Genomic DNA, 16,910 nt, shown 5'->3' on the forward strand with positions numbered 1-16,910 from the left:
CTTACACATTTTAGATATTAACCCTTTATCGGATATATAATTTCCAAATATTTCCTCCCATAAGTTGTTTTTTTTTATTTTATTGTTATTTCCTTTGCTGTGCAGAAGCTTTTTAGCTTGATATAGTCCCATGTGTCTATGTTTGCTTTTGTTGCCTGTGTTTTGGAGTCTTATCCAAAAAGCAACTGCCAAAGCCACTGTCAAGAAGCTTTTCCCCCAGAACATTTATTGATTGGGTTGTTTTGTTTGTTTGTTTGTTTTTTGGCATTAAGTTTTTTGAGTTCTTCATATATTTTAGAGATTAGTGCTCTATCTAATGTGCATGTGGTCAAAATTTGTTCCCATTCTGTAGGCTCTCGCTTTACCTCAACGATTGTTTCTTTTGCTGAGAAGAAGTTTTTTAGTTTGAATCCATTCCATTTATTGATTCTTGGTTTTATTTCTTGTGCTTTAGGAGTCTTGTTAAGGAAGTCAGGCCTAATCCAACATGACAAAGATTTGGGCCTTCATTTTTTTCTATGTGGTATAGGGTCTCTGGTCTAATTCCTAGGTCCTTGAGTTAAGTTTTGTGCATGATGAGAGACAGAGGTTTAATTTCATTTTGCTACATATGGATTTCCAGTTTTCCCAGCACCATTTTTTGAAGAGGCTATCCTATCTCCAATGGATGTTTTTGCATCTTTGTATACTATAACTGTATTTATATGGGTTGGTCTCTGTGTCTTCTATACTGTACATTGGTCTACATGTCTATTTTGGTACCAATACCATGTTTTTTTTATTACTAAACTCTGTAGTATAGTTTATGGTCTGGTATTGTGATGCCTCCTGCTTCATTTTTCTTGCTCAATTGCTCTCAGAAGAAGATATACAACCGATCAACAAATATATGAAAAAATGCTCAACGTCTTTAGTAATTAGAGAAAAGCAAATCAAAACTACTGTAAGATTTCCTCTCACCCCAGTCAGAATGGCAGTTATCAAGAATACAAACAACAATAAGTGCTGAAGAGAATGCGGGGAAAAAGGTACACTCATACACTGCTGGTGGGACTGCAAATTGGTACAACCACTTTGGAAAGCAGTGTGAAGATTCCTCAGAAACTTGGAATGGAACCACCATATGACACAGCTATCTGACTGCTCAGTCTATACCCAAAAGACTTATAATCAGTATACTACAGTTTCATAGCCACCAAATGTTTATAGCAGCTGAATTCACAATAGCTAAACTGTGGAACTAACCTAGATGCCCATCAATAGATGAATGGATAAAGAAAATGTGGTATATATACACAATAGAATATTACTCAGCATTAAAAGATAATAAAATTATGGCATCTGCAGGTAAATGGATGGAATTGGAGAATATTATGATAAGTGAAGTAAGCTAATCCCAAAAAACTAAAGGCCAAATATTTTCTCTGATTAGTGATGGGGCAGAAAAGATGGTGGAATGAGATGGACACCATTACCCTAGGTATATGTATGATTGTACAAATGATGCATCTCTACACCGTGTACAACCAGAGAACTGAAATGCTGCACTCAATTTGTGTATGATTAATCAAAATGCATTATGCTGTCATGTACAACTAAGTAGAACAAATAAAAATAATAATAATAATAAAAGAAACTTTTCCCCTGTTTTCTTCTAGAAGACTTCAGGTTTTATGCTTTTAAGTCTTTAGCCCATTTTTTATTGATTTTTGTATAGGTATAAGATAACAGTCCAATTTCATTATTTTGCATGTGGATATAAGTTTATATACACACTTATTTATTAAAGGCTATCTTTTTCCCATTGTTGTGTGGCGCAGCCTTGTCGAAGATTAGTTGACTGCTGTATAAGTCAGTTTTCTGTTATTATTTTAAAAATACCTGAAACTAAGTGCTTATGAGAAAAGAGAGTCTTTTAGCTCATAGATTTGGAGGCTGAAAGTCCAAGATTAGGCAGGCCTGGTCCATGTTTGGTCTCTAGTGAAGGATGGCAGATGGCATCACTGCAGGTACACATGGGTAAAGAACAATCATGCAATCCCAGAGCAACTGGGAGTGGCCAGGCATGTTCTTTTTATAACAACCCTCTCACAAGAAACCATAGTCTAAGAACTACCTTAATCTCCTCTGAGAGCAGCACTCTGAGCAATACTTCAAGACTACCCTCTATGCTCCACCTCTTAAAGGTCCCATCATCTCTTAATACCACTAAACTGAGAACAAAGTTTCCAACACATAAATCCTTGGGGGACACACTCAAACCATATCCAGACCATAGAAACCACATATGCATGAGTTTATCTTTAGGTTCTCTATTCTATCCCATTAGTCTGTCTATTTTTATGCCACTAACATATTGTTTAGGTGTTTGGGGGAGAAGGATTGTTTCGTTTTTTGAGACAAAGTCTCATTCTGTAGTGTAAGCTGGTCTCAAACTCCTAGGCTAAAGTGATCTTCCCTCCTCTATCTCCTGAGGACTGGGATTCAATATCATGTTTTGATTAGTGTAGCTTTGTATCAGAAATCAGGAAGTATAACGCCTCCAACTTTTTTCTTCTTGCTCAAAATTGTTTGGGCTATTTTGGAATCTCTTATGTTGTAAGACTAAAACTCTGCCCAGGTCTTAAAACTCTATTAAAACTTTGAGAAATACATTTGTTGACTTGATAAACACATGAAAATAGAAACAATAATACTAGAAGTTTTCAAAAAGAAGGATTGCCAAAAATTAACCTCCTCTCAAAGGGGAGAACTAAAGAATATTTTTTAAAAAGGATAAATCTTTTAATAAAGTGAAATTAAACACTAACAACATATACTTGGAAAGTAACTGTATTAACTCAGTACACATCCAAGAATGACAATAGAATACACAATGATATCAAGCAAAGTAACAACCTGTTTTTGAAAAACATAATATCCAATGACTAACCTCCTACACAGCCAAGTTTGTATTTCAAACTGTTCATCTGACTCTGATGAAACAGTGAACTGTTAGTGATACTATTCAAGATAAGATTCAACTTCTCTGTAGTATTTTCTTTTGATAAACAAAAATCATAAAATAGAATATCATCTGACATTACTAAACTTTTAAACAAGTCAGTATAGTAATACTGGTAAATTCTCACCTTGATCACAGCTTGATCATCAGTGACCAAAATTTTGTTCAATGATGTCTCACAAAAAATCCTGCATCTTACTAAATTACAAGTACAGAGCTTTCAAATTGGCTATGAATCCTCTGCACACAATCTTTTTTTATAAAATGGATAGGAAGAGAGAGACACCAGAGTTTTAGTTTCCAAATATCTTTTCACTTTTTAGAATGAATATTAGAATGTGTTCCAATTAAGTAGTATAAGAATAAAATAGGGAGCCTGGTCCAGTGGCACACACCTGAAATCCCAGTGGCTTGGGAGGCTGAGGCAGGTGGATCATGAGTTCAAAGTCAGCCTCAGCAACTTAGCAAGGCCCTAAGCAATTCAGTGAGACTCTGTCTCTAAATAAAAATACAAAAAAGGTTAGGATATGGCTCAGTGGTTGAGTGCCCCTGAGTTCAAACCCTGGTACCAAAAACAAAAAAAATAAGAATTAAATAGGCAATTAGTTAAATATGCATTTAAGAAATACAACTTGAAAAAATATGATATAGTCATTCTATAAATATTATTGGAGACCACTTCAATAAAGAATATTATTCAATATAGGCGGATATGGAGGGTATATGAGGACATAGTTCTATTTTCAGGGAACTTTATAATATAACTGAGAGCTCAGACATAGATATATAAATATTTAAAGGCACTGCAAGGCAAATAAATGATTACAATTCCCATTAGAAGTTAAGACCATTTGAACTATAAAAGAAAAAAGAATCAATTAGATTAAAATAGTGGTACCAAAAAAATATATCTCAAGAAAGACATAAAACTTCAGAACTCTGGAATGAAAGATGAAATTTAGAAAGGAAGAGATGAAAGAGGAAGATATCCACACCTAGTAAAACACAGAGAGGTAGGGGTAGACCAGCATCCTGCACAGACAAGAAAAGATGAGGTAAGAAGAGTAGGTTTGAGCCAAGAAAAAGAAAATTCCTGAGTATCATATCAAGAATTTAGATTTAATCATTCAACAAATATTAATTAAAGTGCCTATTATGTGCCATACACTGTCCTAGATGCAAATGACACAACTGAGTCAATTCAGATACTGTCCTAATGGTGCTTATAATTTAGTAGTTTTATTTATATGTAATATGATACCCTACAATGCTTCCAAGCAGAATAGGTATGTGACCAGAAATACACTTTGGAAAAATTATATAGCAATGGTAATTACCAGTCCATTACCTATAAATAAAAGAGAGAAGCAGATCAATTAAAATATTGCAATTAGAATCCAGGATAGAAGTGGCAAGTGATATTATTCAATAATCCAAATGATTTATTGATCAGCCTTAGATAAATTACCTTATTTCTCTGCATCCCTGTTCTCACTAGAAAACAGAAGATTGCCACTGAGTCACACTATTAAGATCTTCAATCAGAAAATTCCATAGCACATCAAGGCACTGTGTGTTATATGTAGAGTAATGTTAAAGACTAAGTGCTGCAACTCACTTTCATTTCTAAGCTTGCAACACAACTTTAGAATTATGCTTGTCCTTTATCAGTTTAACCACTACTTGTCTCCAACGGAGCACTCTTTCTGAGCAAGACTGGGAAGTAAGGGTCAAAGTTAGACACGATATAGGGTTAACTATAGACTATGAAGGTTTGTGCTACCGTCCTTTATTTCTCTCCGTGTAATCTATAGTCCCAAGTAAAGGACAGAGAGGGAGGTACCCGGCTACTTAGGTATCTGTTAGAAATAGAAAAAGAGCAGTAGACAAGATACTTATTTTATTCTTCATTACACCACAGTGAGCTATTTGTCTCGACAATTAATTTAAGAAGACTCAAAGGCAAAGTCCATGTTTTATTCATCTTTATGATTTCATCGTGCCTAGCACAGAGCTTTAGACACAACTGCTGAAGGCAGAATTGAGAAGACGAAGAGAGGCTAAGACCCAAAAAAGTATGAGTTAACTGGGTATAAGAGGGTTCAGGCAATAATAACAACCATCAACAAAACAGTCAGAAAGGGATACAAAGTGAATAAGACATGATTTTTTTCCTTTCCAAGCACTTTCAGCCTAGAAAAACTATTAGGAGGAAAAAGAAAAATATACTAGGCATCTGGAATGAGGTAACTACTAAAATTAATAATTAATGGCTACCTTTTACTGAATACACCAAACACTGTGTAAAGAACATTACAGACATTATCTCATTTAATCCCCACACCCCCATGAGTCAGATATTATTATCCCTATTTTTCAAATAGGGAAACTTAGAGCTGGGATAAATAACTTACTCAAAGTCATAAAATTAGCAACAGTAGAGCTCTGACTCAAATGAACATCTAAATCCAAAGCTACCAGGAACCAGGGAGATGTGACTGAAGCTAGTTTTAAGCACCAGGTACTGTGTGTATTTCCAAAGTGCAACCAAAAAGATTTGCAAAGATGAAGAGCAGTATTTAAATTGAAGAGATATTAGACCATATGATGACTAAACAGAGAAGAGTCAATGCATCAAAACCAGGTCCCCTCTCCCCATACAACCAGTGGGCTGTCTTGTGAACTTCCAGAGCCAACTAAGGCATAAAAAAGTACTCCACCTTGCTCTCCATCTTTTTAACTTTCTATTCTGAAACAACTTGAGATCTATCACAAAGTTGTAAAGAGTACAAAGTTCTCATATGCCCTCAAGCAACTTCCCCTAAATTACCATCTTACATACCATAGTATTATTATCAAAACCAATGAATTAAGATTGATATAAAACTATTAACTGAATCTTGCCAGTTTTTAACAATTCTAAATTAAAAAAATCATAAAATCACTTGTACCCACAAATATAATTATAAATTGCCAATATATAATAAGACATAATAATTTTAAACATAAATAATTCAAGCTGCCATAGATACTCTTTTATATATCTATTGGTGGCCCTGTGTGCCAGGGGTCCCCAAGATTACCCTCTGTTTTAGAAGATTTACTAGAAGGGACAGAAAAGCTATTAACTCAGTTATGGTTTATAATACCCAAAAGATAAAGATGAAAACCAGCAAAGAACCTAGGAATTAGACCAGAGACCCTGTGCCTAACAGGAAAAAAAAAAAAAAAGGTAGGCCCAAATCTTCATTATGTCAGATTAGGCCCGACTTCCTTAACAAGATTCCTTAAGTACAAGAAATAAAATCAAGAATCAATAAATGGGATGGATTCAAACTAAAAAGCTTCTCTCAGTAAAAGAAATAATCAATGAGGTAAAGAGAGAACCTACAGAATGGGAACAAAGTTTTACCACACACACATCAGATAGAGCAATAATCTCCAGGATATATAAAGAACTCAAAAAACCAAACACCAAAAATACAAATAACCCAATCAATAAATGGGCTAAGGAACTGAGCATACATTTCTCAGAAGATATACAACCGATCAACAAATATATGAAAAAATGCTCAATGTCTTTAATAATTAGAGAAAGGCAAATCAAAACTACTGTAAGATTTCATCTCACCCCAGTCAGAATGACAGTTATCAAGAATATAAGCAACAATAAGTGTTGGGAGAGGATGCGGGGAAACTCTTACATTGCTGGTAGGACTGCAAATTGCTGCAATCAATCTGGAAAGCAGTATGAAGATTCCTTAGAAAACCTGGAATGGAACCTTCATTTGACCCAGCTATCCCACTGCTCAGTCTATACCCAAAGGACTTAAAATCAGCAGAGTACAGTGACACAGCCACATCAATGTTTATAGCAGTACAATTCACAATAGCTAAACTGTGGAACCAACCTAGATGCCCATCAACAGATGAATGGATAAAGAAACTGTGGTATATATACACATTGGAATATCACTCAGGATTTAAGAGATAATAAAATTATGGCATTTGCAGGTAAATGGAGGGAGTTGGAGATTATCATGATAAGCGAAATAAGCCAATCCCCAAAAACCAAAAGCCGAATGTTTTCTCTGATAAGTGGATGTTGATCCATTTGGCAGGGGGGGGACACACACACACACACACACACACAGGGAGCGCAAGGGTCCCTGGGAAGAATGGAGGAACTTTCGATTGGGTAAAGAGGAGGGAAAGAGAGGAGGGGAGAGGGCATGGGGTAGGAAAGATGGTAGAATGAGACGAACATCATTATCCTAGGTACATGTATAATCATACATATGAATGATGTTACTCTGTGTACACAGAAGTGAAACACTGTGCTCTATTTGTATACTATGAATAAAAGTGCATTCTGCTGTCATGTTTAACTAATTAGAACACATAAATAAAAATAAAAATAAATTTTAAAAAATCAGCAAAGGGAAAAAGAGCATGACTAAAGTCCTGGAGAAACTAGATCCATACAAGTTTTTACACATCTTCTCCCAGTGCTATTGCATGGATGTGCTTAATTGTGTCAATAATGACATGCAGCAACACACACAAAGTAATGTCAACCAAGAAAGCTGTCCCAAACCTTGGTGTCCAGTATTTTTATTGGGGGTCAGTCACAAGGCACATGACGCCTGGATAACTGACCTCTCCTATTTAGACTCCAGGCCCCAAAACAAAATGAATGTTCACCATAAATCATATTGTTTGCATAAACTATCTGATCAAACTGGTACCTAAGCCCTCAGGCATTCAAAAATACTCTTATGAGGCAGATTATTCGAAGGACTTGAGTTCATCTCCCTAGAGCCAGCCAAGGATCAGTCCTAAAGAGTCCTTTCTTGGAAACTTTCTAGATTTGTGCAACCCAGCTTCCAGAGTTAACCTTTCCTACACAATCTGTGAATGTATTTCTGGGCTATCCCATTCATTTTAACAATAGCACAATATAAGATTATATGGGTGTACCAACACTAACTTACCCAATTATTTACTCATTAACCTTTAATGTGTTTCTAGCTATTAGTCAAAAATAAAAGCAGGGGCTGGGGATGTGGCTCAAGCGGTAGTGCACTCGCCTGGCATGCACGGGGTGCTGGGTTCGATCCTCAGCAGCACATACAAAAAAACAAAGATGTTGTGTCCGCCGATAACTAAAAAATAAATATTAAAAATTCTCTCTCTCTCTCTTTAAAAAAATAAAATAAAAATAAAAGCAAAGTTTCAGAGTCATAAACAGATACACAAAAGAAAGACATAGTTTTTCTAGAATTCATTATCATTAGCTGATGAAATAAAGGTTAGTCTAAATGTAAGTTTCAGGCCCCTAAAGAAATAAGGTTAGCTTTAAACATTCCAATTTTAAATAAGAATAAGCGAACAAGAAAGCACTTATGGAAATAAAAAAAAAATACAGAGAACTTTTCTTATTGCAGAACTCCTATATTGTTTGCTTTCAGTAATTAATATAAAATAAATAAAGTAAAACAAAAATTACACTCAAGAGTTTTTTTTTTTAAGGGCTTATTTATTTATTTATCTAGGTCTAGAATTTCTATTTTACAGAGTAACTTCATTAGATTTTCACAAAAATATAAGTTCTAAATATTCATGTTTATGGTAGGACTAAATGTAAACAATGAATCCACTACTACATATAATTATAATACACCAATAATTTTTTTAAAATACAGATATCCTCAAAATATTAGTATAGATACTTTATAATGGAAAATTTCCACAAAATATTAACAAATATGTCTGTTTCCAATCACATGATATTTATTAATACCTCTTTCATTGTCAGGGACTAATATAGAAAAGAGCAATTCTAGACTTAATTTTTTAAATATTTAATTGATTTGACTTTTTAAATACATGACAGTGGAATACATTACAATTCTTATTACACATACACAGCACAATTTTTCATATCTCTGGTTGTATATAAAGTATGTTCACACCAATTCATGTCTTCGTACATGTACTTTGGATAATGATGTCTATCACATTTCACCATCATTGCTAACCCCCTGCCTCCTCCCTTCCTCTCCCATCCCTCTGCCCTATCTAGAGTTCGTCTATTCCTCCCATGGTCTCCCTCCCTACCCCATTATGGGTCAGTCACCTTCTATCAGAAAAAACATTCGGCATTTGTTTTTCGGGGATTGGCTAACTTCACTTAGCATTATTTTCTCCAACGCCATCCATTTACCTGCAAATGCCATGATTTTATTCTCTTTTATTGCTGAGTAATATTTCATTGTGTATATATACCACATTTTTTAATCCATTCATCTACTGAGGGGCATCCAGGTTGGTTTCACAGTTTAGCTATTGTAAATTGTGCTGCTATAAACATTGATATGGCTGTGTTCCTGTAGTATGCTGTTTTTAAGTCTTTTGGGTATAGACCGAGGAAGTGGGATAGCTGGGTCAAATGGTGGTTCCATTCACAGTTTTCTAAGAGCCTACATCTTGGGAGCAAATTTTTACCCCTCACACATCAGATAGAGCACTAATCTCTAGGGTATAGAAAGAACTCAAAAAGCTAAGCACCAAGAAAACAAATAAACTAATCAATAAATGGGCCAAAGACATGAATAGACATTTCTCAGAAGAGGATATACAATCAATTAACAAATAAATGAAAAAGTGTCATCATCTCTCGCAATTAGAGAAATGCAAATCAAAACTACTCTAAGATTTCATCTCACTCCAGTCAGAATGGCAGCTATTATGAAGACAAACAACAATAATTGTTGGCAAGGATGTGGGGGAAAAGGCACACTCATACATTGCTGGTGGGACTGCAAATTGGTGCAGCCAATATGGAAAGAAGTATAGACTTAAAATTTAAATGTATCCTTGCCCATGTGAGGATCAAATAATGTCACTTTCCAAAACAGAAGGAAGTTTTATAGTAGCTCAACTAGAGAAAAAAGGTTGGAAAATTAAGTCATCACATGAACTACAGTAGGAATATATATATATATATATTACAATCAAAAGAAGCTGTGAGATTGGTTAATTATGTAAATTATAAGCAATAATTTAAGTTAACAAATTATCATCTGTTACATTAAATTAATATAATTAATTTGAACATTTCTGTGTTGCTCATAAACACCAAACACCTAATGGTTTCATAAGTATGGTTTATTACAGAGGATTATTAACTAATCTTACAATTCTATGTATTTCTATGACAATAACCCTGAAGTCAGCAATGGAGGTTCACGAGAATATTATCTACATTTAAAAGGAGTCAATGCCTCAAACTAGTATGACAAAACATTGCTCTACCCTATCTAGAGTTCGTCTATTCCTCTCATGGTCTAGAGTAGACCGTTCTCTTATGCTCCCTACTAACTACTTAAGATACTGGGGAAACACCAGCCCCGAAGGTCCTAAATCTAGGGAGAAAGGTCAAAATCAGAGGTTGGTGAATTAAGATCCATGGATCAAATCTAGCCCTTCATTTGTTTTTGTAAACCAAGTTTTATTGAGCCACACTATATCCATTTGCTTATAACCTGTCTACGGCAGAGCTAAGTAGTTGCCACAGAGACCAAATGACCCACAAAGACTAAAATATTACTATCTGGCCCTTTACAGAAAAATTCTGCTGAACTTTAGCCCAGCAGATCTAATAGGGTAAAATGAGAATGGCTTCATGGGTATCTGAAAATCCTAGACTAAATAGGAAATAAAATATTACTATTTCTGGAAAGGAGACAAGACAATAAAGTTCTCTGACCTATAAAATGCAAGTTATTAAATATTAGATAAAAGTGTCCCTTATAAGTTTTTTTTTTTTTTTTTTAGGTACTGGGGATAGAATTCAGGGGTACTTTACCACTAAACTACATCCCCAACCCTTTTTATTTATTTTGAGACAGGATCTTGCTAAGTTGCCCAGGCTGGCCTTAAACTTGAGATCCTCCTGCCTCACTCTCCCAAGTTGCTGGGATTACAGGCATGTGCCATCGTACCCGAATAGCTTTTTTGACCTAATCATTTGTTAAACTGTGTTTAAGGATAAGTACATTTAATTCAAGACGACAACCAGTTGTTTTTTTTTTTTTTTTTTTTTTTTTAAACCAAAAAAGCATCGCCCTTTAACTTCTCTAAGGACCTGTTGAGAAACAGGTAGGTATTATACCACTGTTCAAAGGTGGGAATTATTATTTCCATTTTATACATTAGGAAACCAAAAAAAAAAAAGGAAAGTAATTAAGCACAATTATACAGACAGTAAGCAGATGCGTCTGAGTTTTGATCCAGATCTATCTGACTGTAGGAGAAAATTCTAACCCCAAATCCTCCAGAAACTAATAATTACCTTTGATATAACATCAACATAACATGATTTTCAAAGACAATCTTTGCTGACACACACACACAAAAAAAGTTGTACTTACTTACCTGAAATCCTGTGACCTAGGATACTAGATATCATTACTAATTGCATACCAAAACAAAATTATACCCAATGTAAATATGTTTACTATTAAAGAACACACACACACACACACGAGTTCTAATATATACATTTTTTAAAATAGAAGTTTTAAAGTATAAGATAAGAAGTAGAAGGGAACAAATACATAAAATTTTCTCACATTCATAAATTTAGAGTTAGGACAGACCTCTATAACTAAACATTAACAAGAGAAGTACAAGCAAGTTTATTAATACATGTAATATACATCATGGAGAAGAAAAGCAACCCTCAAAGCAGTGGCTTGGAACACTGTCTTAAATAGTATTTTAGCAGTCTCTCTGCTTTCCAGCTGCCATAAGGTGAACAGTTTTCCTCTGTCACACCCTTCTACTATGATGTCTGCCTCACCTCAGGCCCAAAGCAATGGAGTCAGCCAACCATGGACTGAAACCTCTGAAACAGTGAGCCAAAATAAATCTTTCCTCCTTTAAGTTGTTTTCTCAGGTATTTTGGTCACTTACACAAAAAGCTGACTAACACAGTACTGAATTCTGTATCTATGTTTTTTCCTACAAGTACCTACCTATGATAACATCTAATTTATAAACTAGGCCCAAGTAAATAATTAACAACAATAACTAATAATAAAGTATAACAATTATAACAATATAGCATGTATAAGGCCTTGGGTTCAATCCTCTGCATGGGTGGGGGGGGGCAGAGCAAAGAAAGGAAAAACTTTAAAATGCTGTCTAGCTGGCTGGGGTTAACACATTCTGTTTTTTAGCTTTTTTCTTTCTTCTTTTTCTTTGTGGGTGGTGCTGGGGGTAGTGCCAAGTAGGTACTCTACTACTAAGTTATAACCCCAGTCTTCCAATTTTTACTCCTGTTTCTGAAATCCCTCCCTATACATGCTGAATCTTCAAGTCAAAGCCTTGGGTTTTCCCCAAGGTCCAGCAGTTAAGGGGATCCACATACCTGTGCCAAGGGAGATGTCAAGTGCAGATGTCACTGTTCTCCCTCTCCCCCAGAAGAGCTGCTTCTGGGGGAAGGAAGGATAGAGTTGGCCTTAATCTAGTGACCTTTCCATTTATGTTCCTTTTCTGTAACTGAGAGCCCCAGAGTGTGAGGAGAACTGAAGAGAAGACCAGACCTTCTTAAAAACAACAACAAACTGCTATCCACTGACAAAAAAAAAAAAAAAAAAACCAGCATTATCATCGATATTTTTTTCATCAGTAAACATGATAATTTCACTTGCCTCCATGCTAGAAGAGTATTTAGTAATAGCCATGTAAAAAAAATAGAATTCTCAGGGCTGGGAGTAGCTCAATAGCAGAGCACTTGCTTACCATGCATTCAGCCTTAGATTAGATCTCCAGCACAGCAAAAGTAATAATAATTGTAATTATTTAATTAATTGATTAATTTTTTCATGGGATGAAATGTTTTTAATGTTTTAACAAAGAACAATAAACTTCAGAAAAGTGACAATATAATGAGAGGACAATTTCAGGCATTAGCCCAAAGCAGGGAAAACTAGGAAGAAATGAAGAGTGAGGTCTGCTCACAGACCCCTCTGGTGCCTTCCCTGCACCATCTCTGAATTGACAAACACTGTCTATTGTGATTTATTCTCTGACACACAAATGCATATGATTTGCTGATTTGAAAAAAAAAAAAATTTAAAGATAATGTTAAAAGCAAATATTAAAATTTAAGTTAAATTCTAATAGGTAGTCAAGTTTAAGAAGAGAAGCAGTGCCTATGATTTATACATTAAAAAATATTTACTAAATGCATACTATGTGTTATGTGCTATTCCTGGTGTTAAGAAAATTTGTATTTAATTTCAAAATATCTGGAGATTTTCCAGGTACTTCTGTCATTTATTTCTACTTTAACTCTCAAGGGGTTAAAATTTGTACAATTTCAATATTTTAAGTTTGTTGAGATCTGTTTTACAATGCAGAAAATAGTGTATCTTGGTGAATATCCATGTGTACTTAGAAAGAATGCATATTCTGCTGGCATTGAGTGATATATATGTTCTGTAAATGTCAGTAAGATCAAGTTGATCAATTATATAATTCACATCTTCTATATCTTTACTGACTTTCTTTTTTTTTCTTAAAGAGAAAGGGAGAGAGAGAGAGAGAGAGAGAGAGAATTTTAATATTTATTTTTTAGTTATTGGCAGACACAACATCTTTGTTTGTATGTGGTACTGAGGATCGAACCCGGGCCGCACGCATGCCAGGCGAGCGCGCTACCGCTTGAGCCACATCCCCAGCCCCTCTTTACTGACTTTCTAACTACTAACTCTTATAAGTACTAAGAAGACTGAAGTCTCCACACAGTACTATAGGCATGCTTGCAAACATACAATGTCATAAGCAAAATTAAATACAAATTATATTTTAGATTTATTTCCATATTATAAAAATATAGCATATCCATTGTAGAGAAATGTAAAAATTCAATAAAATGCTTATCTGAACACCCATGTTGGCTTTACTCCTGATTCTGACTTGAATGAAAAGAGGTGTGGAGTGTGTCAAAATGGTATGGCAATGATACAGTCCTAGCCCAACCCACCATCTCAGATCCACAACCAGAAATCATGCTGGAATACACTGGCATCCCACCCAATCTTTCTCAGAAGTCATCAGACATTTACCTATGATAGTTCTACTAGACTTGAATTTTTTCTCCTACTACCTGGCTCTCTAATACTGTCTAGATGTCTAAAATCTTTTCAAAATTTAAGAATCTTAAGAATTTTTTTTTCATCCTACAAGATCCCACTGTAATCTGATTGTAGTAAGATATTTTGCCACCTAAAACTACATTTTATCACTATTAAAATCAATATTAGGTGAAGGGGAGTGAAGGCAGGGGAGGGGACATGGGGATAGGAAGGATAGTAGAATAAACAGATATTATTACCTTATGCTAACCAATGTGATTCTATATGTACAATCAGAAAAATGAGAAATTAGACCCCATTTATGTATGATATATTGAAGTACATAAATGCATTCTACTGTCATGTATAACTAATTGAAACATACAAAAAAATTATTAAAAAACAATATTAAAGCTGGGCACGGTGGCGCAGGCCTGTAATCCCAGGAGGCTGAGGCAGGAGGATCACGAGTTCAAAGTCAGGCTCAGCAATGGCGAGGTGCTAAGCAACTCAGTGAGACCTTATCTCTAAATAAAATACAAAATAGGGCTGGGGATGTGGCTCAATGGTCAAGTGCCCCTGAGTTCAATCCCTGGTACCAAAAAAAAAAAAAAAAAAAAATTTAAAAAGAGTTAAAAGCAAATATTAAAATTTAAGTTAAATTCTAATAGGTAGTCAAGTTCAAGAAGAGAAGCAGTGCCTATGATTTATACATTAGAAAATATTTATTAAATGCATACTGTGTGTTATGTGCTATTCCTGGTGCTAAGAATAAAAGTTAAAGTAGACTCTATGTAGTCTACTAAGGAACACACAATAAACCAATAAACATACTATATTACATGCTAGAGTAAAAACTGTCATCAAAAAACATAAAGCATAGTAAGAATCATAGGTGTGATTAACATTTACCTGGTTAGTTCTCAAGTCCTCAGGAAAGAATAAGCCATACTACTATTTAGAGGAGGAATATTTCAGGTGGAGGAAAAGTGTTGGTAGGTTTGAGGAAATGCAAAGATGCATATGATTTGCTGATTTGAAACACATAACGAACTAAAAAATAACATACCGTATTAAGAAATTTAGTTCCATATGAAGCCCCTTATTCAAAGTATAGTACAAAAGCTTAAAACTTCATGATTTTTCACTTAAATGAGGTCATTAGTCTAGAAAAATTCTAACATGTTCTATAGGAAGTATTTTTCAAAAGCCTTTTAAAATCAGCACTTACCTGTCACAAAAAACTAATACCACACTGTATTATATAATAGTATGCATAATATATATATACACACACACTATGTAGTTACATACTTATGCATTGTATATTTTGCCTTTATTTATAACAGAAAAAACAAGTCAAAGACAGAAATGTTGAGATACTAAGTACCTATTTTTTCAGAGGCCTCTATTAAAAACAAAGAAAAGCAGAGTGCCTTTGTCACTAAAGAAGATAAATCAGCTCAGTAAAAAAAAGCATTAGCCTACAGTTACTATTTAAAAGGAAACAAACTTTTAAAAAGTGAATTTTCATATTTTAAACAAGCTTAGGTAAAGCAACAATATGAATTAATAAAAATAAGCATAAAAACTTATATTCAATCAAATATCTCTATGAAATATTTTTAAATTACCTTCTTCTCCTTGATCAGTGAAAACTAGAATTCAAATTTATCATTTTAACCAATGACAAGAAAAATTTAAACATGAGCACCACCCACGATAAATTTTATAGTACTTGACTTTAATCCAAATTATGGATTAAAAAGCCATTAAATCATGTAAAACTTTTTGTACCTTGACTTTTTTTTTTTTTTTTTTTTTTTTGTATTTTCTCCCTTGACTTCCAACTTGGCTTTATAAATCTCAAAAGCTGTGTGGTGGCTCATACTATTTAATACATGCTTTTTTTTTTTTTTTTGGGGGGGGGGGCAGGGGGGTGCTGGGGATTGAACCCAGGGCCTTGTGCATGTGAGGCAAGCACTCTACCAACTAAGCTATATCCCCAGCCCCTATTTACACATTCTTTATGCTGCAAAGATCCAAGATTTTAATTTTCCAAAAACAAATCTAAAAATTATAAAATCATAACCCAGTTTTATCTCAGGGTAAGGAATTTTCTGACTAGATGAGATATGACTAAAACTGAAAAGCCTAGCAATTCCAAATGTTGCTGAGGCTGTGAACAAGTAAAAGTCTCCCATACACTGCAGGTAAGAGAGTAATTTAGTACACACTTATAGGATACAGTTTATACATCACAAACCCTTGCAATATCCCCCTCATCTTTAGATTTCCTGATCACAATGCCCACAACTGAAAAGTGGAGGTTTTCTTACTGGTTTTCTTACTCGTATTATCATTACTACCATTCCAACCATCCCCAAATGGCTGAACTCTGGTCATTTGAAGCAAACCAAATCCTACTCTGTACAAAACAGCACTGAACACAGTAACACTGTATCTGAACCTAAAATATTTACAAAAGTAACAACTACTACAGTAAAACAAACTTTGTAGAAATAGACACAGGTAATTGCATTCAGTTTTACTTCCTAGGTTATCTCAGTGTGACAAATGTGATATAAAACATACACAACGAGGGGCTGGGGTCACAGCTCTGTGGTACAGCGCTTGCCTCACAGCTCTGTGGTACAGCGCTTGCCTCACACCTGTGAGGCACTGGGTTTGATCCTCAGCACCACATAAAAATAAATAAAAATGTTGTATCCATCTACAACTAAAAAAAAGTGTTTTAA

At 34.6% G+C, this 16,910-nt stretch overlaps 1 protein-coding gene and 1 non-coding gene across 6 annotated transcripts in view; both read right to left on the minus strand.

Annotated features, from left to right (window-relative positions):
• Rad51b (RAD51 paralog B) overlaps window positions 1-16,910 on the minus strand; it is a 572,024-nt gene that overhangs the window by 517,460 nt on the left and 37,654 nt on the right. Inside the window, exon 8 of one of the 5 annotated variants that reach the window (XM_071607939.1) lies at window positions 10,047-12,504. The exons of the other annotated variants lie outside the window; for them this stretch is intronic. Within the exon in view, the coding sequence (XP_071464040.1) occupies window positions 12,385-12,504 (120 nt within the window). The 3' untranslated portion in view covers window positions 10,047-12,384. Of the gene's footprint in view, window positions 1-10,046; window positions 12,505-16,910 lie in introns of those variants that run through there. 5 annotated transcript variants of the gene reach the window in all.
• Window positions 16,086-16,158, minus strand: Trnav-cac (transfer RNA valine (anticodon CAC)). Its single transcript has one exon. It is a non-coding gene; the product is annotated as a tRNA-Val (tRNA).

The sequence above is a fragment of the Marmota flaviventris genome, chromosome 2 (genome assembly GCF_047511675.1).
Source record: "Marmota flaviventris isolate mMarFla1 chromosome 2, mMarFla1.hap1, whole genome shotgun sequence".
NCBI lineage: Eukaryota > Metazoa > Chordata > Mammalia > Rodentia > Sciuridae > Marmota > Marmota flaviventris.